Raw genomic sequence first — 5,484 nt, 5'->3', positions numbered from 1 at the left:
TATTTATAGTGTATCAACTATGTAATTTTACACAGTAAAATATTTAGTTTTAAATCTTCATATACCATTTATCAACTGCTTTTTATTTACTATAAATCTTATCAAAACAAGTAAAATTTCAGTCCAAAAATTGTTATCTACTTAATAATCTTTCATAAATAGACACGTTAACAATACATATAAATACCACCATTAAAGTTTAAGTAATAAATTAAAAGAAGAACATATGTTATCGTGAAGGACTAAATTAATACTTTTTTTTATTCAGGAATTAATTAGTCAGAAATCGAAATCTTTAAGAACCTAATTGTCACTCTATTCAAAGAAGAATGTTGCAACCTACAAACGTAGGAGAAAGTGGGATAGCCGGATAGGTCTTGTTATAAGAGGAAGAGAAATATAGCTGAACATAATTATACCGTCCGAACTAGGTGAAAAACCGAGAGGAAGAGATTTTTATATCCCTCCTTAGCCTCCTTCCATGAGTCATGATGAATTGCAGCAATTTTTGTTTGTCAGTTACAAAAAAAATGCAATTATAGCTCATATTATAACATTAACAGCCTAATAAATAATAACATTGTTGTTCTAGCTAGGATTACACCAAAACCCTAATATACATATGGTGTTACACTACCTATCTCTCTGATCATATATCATAGTCGACAAAATGGTTAGATCAAAATCAAGGAACAAGAAAGAAAAGAATGACCAGAATTTTTTGGTTAATGTGTATCATATCTTACTTAGGCATCTAGTTAGACAGACTCCGCCCCGTAATGTTCATCGTGAGTGCCGCCATTTTCTTTGCCGAGTTTGGATTTCGGCAAAGTGGAAGCCTGCCAAGGGGTTACCTTGTTTGGTTGTGGTCTCATATTAAGGTAAGTGTAGACAGACATGCCGGCAATAGCTGTGAATGCACCGAAGATGCTGATTGCGCCGGGATTCGATCCAAAAAGATAATAGTTTCCTAGAAGGATTACACATGTCTTGAACTGCCCAAGTACAACATGGGAGATGGCAGATGTAGCACTGAAAAAGAAGGTAAAAGAAAATCTATGAAGAAACTAACCCAGGAAATATAAATTGAATTGGAGTGTTCAACCAAACAAGAATGATTTGTGCTCATGTTCTGGATAGAATACAGAAGTACCAAGCAAAATACGAGTAAGTTTGCGACCAAATTCACCAGGCAACGAATAATGTATCGAATGCATGCTAAGGCCTCTTAACTTAAATTTTTCAACATTAAAAATAAGGTATGAATGAAATAAAATAAGAAAAATGAAACTAGATGTTTGTGACATAATCGTGGGAATTGTATGCTTCTCACCGAACACTAAGGCTGTGTTTAGAAAGAAGACTGAGACTGAGGAGAGAGACAGACATTAAATTAAGTCTCTGTATTGTATTTGGTGTAAAATGTATTGGACTAAGTTATGTCTAAATATCATATTTGGTATAAGATAAATATGAAAATTGAGGGGTAGATTTAGAATTTATAAAGTTGAATGAAAGTATTTTTGGAAAGAAATGTTAAGTTTCGGTTTCCAGTCCCAGAAATTTCAATCCCTTCTATCTACACTTTCTAGAGGTACCGAAGGGACTGAAATTTTTTGTTCTAGTCACTAACCACCAAACACAATATTAAGTTCCAGTCCCAGTCTTAGTTCTAGTATCTCAAAACAAACAATACCTAAGTACCATTAAAAGGGAAGCAAAGGTATATGGAAACAAGAAATTGAAATCCCAATTCTATTTCGAAACAAAATTATTTAGTAATTAGAACATTCACTTACCCTAATGCTAAAGCACCAGACCACTGAAGCAAGAATCCAAGAATTGCCGAGCCAAAAATCACGAGTGTGTTTCCGAAGTTCCAATCAAAGGAGAGGACACCCGGAGGGTCTAAGCAGGGCATCATAGCAGCCAGGAAAATCAATGTAATAGGTGTTGTTTTCCACATCAGACTGTTAGTGAATGCATAAATTAAACAAAACAAAGAAACAATTTAATGCAAAGAAATAGATAAGAAGAACAGAGAAATTGGCATTAAAAGGAAGTAACAATGATAAAAATTACTCACGACAAAGCTGTCCAGTTCTCTTGCTGCTGCAGCCGAGACCAGAGGATTTTATTTACGGCACTCGGTACAATCCATGCCAATGCCACACATGCACCAAAAAAATGGAACTGCAGATCAGTCACCGTAGCCACAGCAACACCGATAGATACCACCGTTAATGCTATAGCCTGTAAAGCGACAAATAATATACTAGGCATTTCAATCTAAAATGAGATAAGCACAGTGACTTGAAAAGTTCAAGACAATTAGAAAGAACCATAATACTCTTTCAAATCTGAATATTTCATTTATTTGATTACTGGTTTCAAAAGAGTTGATTTAGCTTTGGCACATAATTACCCCTGAAAAAATATTATAAGTGGTAAATCACAAATGCAATTAATTATGGTCTCAATGGATAGTACACTTCTCCAAATACAATTTTAAGCTACATTCAAGGACCCAGAAGGGGATGTAATTTCATGCCACGCGATCCACTTTAAATATATTCAGGCATCTTCAAAAATAGAGATGCGCTTCGGCACTATGCATTATAATGAAGGATGGCATCAGCACTTCGATCCATATTGTTTTCAGTTAAAAACTCAGATGCATAGAGGAGTGCACAGTCCAGTTGTTCATAAAATTGCTGTGTTATTGCATTAACTATAAAAGCTTTCATTCCTACAAGAACGAAACATTTCTATTTATTGTTACCGGATACAAATGCACAATCAACAGACCAAAGAGAGAGGGCAGACCTTGGACAAAGAAACTTTTTTTCTGTACAATACAAATTCTGCCAAAACTATTGACGGTGTCACTGCAATCTTTGCCATCTGATAGAAACCAATGCTGAAGATAAAGAAATTAAATTTGGAGTGTTAAACAAATAATTTAAATTTAAAAGAAACAGAACAAGAAATTGGGAGTAATTGGTTACCTGTTATACTTCAAGCTGACATTAGCAAAGCCAGTTGAGAGTGACATAACAAATCCAAGAGTAAATAAAGTAGACATCCGAGTTGATTTTGATGAAGGAGATGAAGGAAGGATAGAAAATGCTTTAAGAACAGCCATCAAGAACCAGCTTACTAAATAATGGATTAGTGTAAGAAGTATAGGGAATTTGAATTTAACAGTTTGAAGTACCTGAAACAAAAAGGACATAGAAAAAGAACCGAAGAAAATGAGCAAATAAAAATCATGGTACAACGAAACTTCCAACGTGGAACACAGCTTAAGCAGATCAAAAGAAATGAGGGGTAAACAAACCATTTTGTTCATGAAAATAATACCAACTGCAACCAGAAAGTTGAAGGAAAGTGCAGTAATTGGACCACAAATACGCTGCTGCTGACGTTTTGCACCTTCGGAGGAACGAAATTCGTTAAATAGAGAGGCTCTCAATTCTTCCAGAGCTCTTCCTGCAACAACCAGAGAAAGGTAACGGGGTTCATCAATGAGGTTTCATTCATCACTTGGACATTTTTGTTTCGTAAAAGCAATAACATGATAGAAGTATAAAACACATCCACTGGCCAGTACAGGCTTCAAATTCTATCTTGGGATGTGAAAACTTCTATAGCAGCATATTTGTGACTTTTAACCAATGAAGTTCTATAGGCATTGCTTTGAGACTAAGTCCCTACGAATTGAAATGCCACAATCCCCATTGGTAATCCTTGTTGTGATATTAGAATAAAACGACACATAAAGACTAAGGGTATGTTTGGTTGGAGGATAAAACTGTAAAATTAGGTGGAAATTTTTTCTTGGATCAGCTCTATGTACAATTTTACTCATCAAACTCATCCAAGAAAATTCTATCACATTGTAACCTCTCGACCAAACATATACTAGATCTTTAAAAAAGTATATGCACAAAGAGAGAGAATTTGAAAATATGTCTTTGGAACTTTGGATTAATTGAAAACAGCCTCTAAGCAAAATTTGATAAGAGCTTTTCACAGAGCAAGAACACTAGGGTCGAATTGGTTTAAGAAAACCTTTTCTTATTTTTCTTTCACATTTTCATAAAATCATAAGGAAATAAACATTGAAAAAAGAGATTACAAACTAATCGGGTTCCTAATTTCTCTCCCAGAATTAATTAAAACAAAAGCATGCATTAAGTATCAAAAACCAAAGCATGCATTAAATCTCAAACTATCTGCACAGAAAAGAAATTGCAATCCACCAAATCAATTATTTGAACAAAACCGGCACAGAAGTACAATGACATGCCTAAACAACCAAGAATCAATGAGCAAGAACATCCAGAAGCTCTGTTGTGCAATGCAACCTTCATCAATCACTAATCAAAGACCAGAAGACACCATTTAACCCCAAATGACAAAATGATTCAAATTGCATGCAAGAAAAAAACAACTTGAAAAGCAATCCCAGCTGAAAAAGAGAACAAACGTGAACCACTTGAAACTCAACTCCCAAATTTCTTAAGGAGGGAGGGAGTACCTTTTTCACCAGCATCACTGTCTTTACGCTTGAGAATCTTTCTCACATCTTTCCTTGTTAAAAAGCTAAACATTGTCCTTTAGCAGAGAGGGAAGCTGAGTGTGGTGCTTGAAAGTTGCAAGCAAACCCTAGAGAGAGAGAGAGAGAGAGAGAGAGAGAGAGAGAGAGAATTTGAAGGTAGAATGAGAGAAGAAAACAGGTTCCTTGGAGTGAGTGAGTGAGTGAGGGGTGTGGTGTGTTTCAAGCAAAGCAAGTACTGGTAAAGTAAAACTGTTATTGAAAAGACAAAAACAGAACCACTTGCTCTTCTGTGACTTCTTTGCTTCAGTTCAAAAATTGCAGTGTCACTCACACAAACAAAAACAAAACAAGTGATCAGAAACAGAGGAAATGAGAACAAAAATGTTACAAAATTAGTCTTTATATATATAATTTAATTTATTTTTATATTTTAATATATATTTTATATTAATAATTAATTTTAATATATATTTAACATGAATTAATAAATAATATTAATGTAATAATAAAAATTTTATTAATACATGTCTTATGTGAATATATTTAAATTAGTACTAGTAAAAATTTTAAATGTTTTATTTTAATAAATATATTAAACATTTAAATTTTATAATTTTTTAGATAAATTCTAATAATAAAAATAAGAACAAAAATAAAAAGAGAAAAAAGAATGAACACGTGGCATTTAGACACCGATGATAGCGGAAAATGGCAGCTGGCGAGAGCTCAGACAAAAACATTGATCACCAAATTGCAGATTCGGTAGTTTATTGAAGAAAAAAATATACTATATATAAACAAACATTAATATCTATAATAAAATCAATTTAAAATTTTAAATTTATTTAATAGTTAATTTATTAAAATATTTAAATAAATATTTAAATTTTATTTTGTATATATAATAATTTAATAATTAA

At 33.0% G+C, this 5,484-nt stretch overlaps 1 protein-coding gene across 1 annotated transcript; it reads right to left on the bottom strand.

The window, feature by feature from the left end:
* Positions 1–428: 428 nt before the first annotated feature.
* On the bottom strand, positions 429–4,941 carry LOC112738190 (nucleotide-sugar uncharacterized transporter 1). Its single transcript, XM_025788528.3, has 7 exons — positions 4,544–4,941; positions 3,341–3,492; positions 3,009–3,217; positions 2,827–2,920; positions 2,087–2,253; positions 1,800–1,970; positions 429–1,032 (listed from the first exon to the last, which is right to left on the bottom strand). Exons 1-7 carry the CDS (start codon positions 4,614–4,616, stop codon positions 759–761), a joined length of 1,140 nt encoding a protein of 379 aa, XP_025644313.1. The 5' UTR covers positions 4,617–4,941; the 3' UTR covers positions 429–758.
* Positions 4,942–5,484: the final 543 nt, after the last annotated feature.

Source organism: Arachis hypogaea, chromosome 13 (assembly GCF_003086295.3).
Source record: "Arachis hypogaea cultivar Tifrunner chromosome 13, arahy.Tifrunner.gnm2.J5K5, whole genome shotgun sequence".
In the NCBI taxonomy this organism is placed as follows: Eukaryota; Viridiplantae; Streptophyta; class Magnoliopsida; order Fabales; family Fabaceae; genus Arachis; species Arachis hypogaea.
Note: the sequence above shows the minus strand (reverse complement) of the source record. Positions and strands in the feature narration are given on the sequence as shown.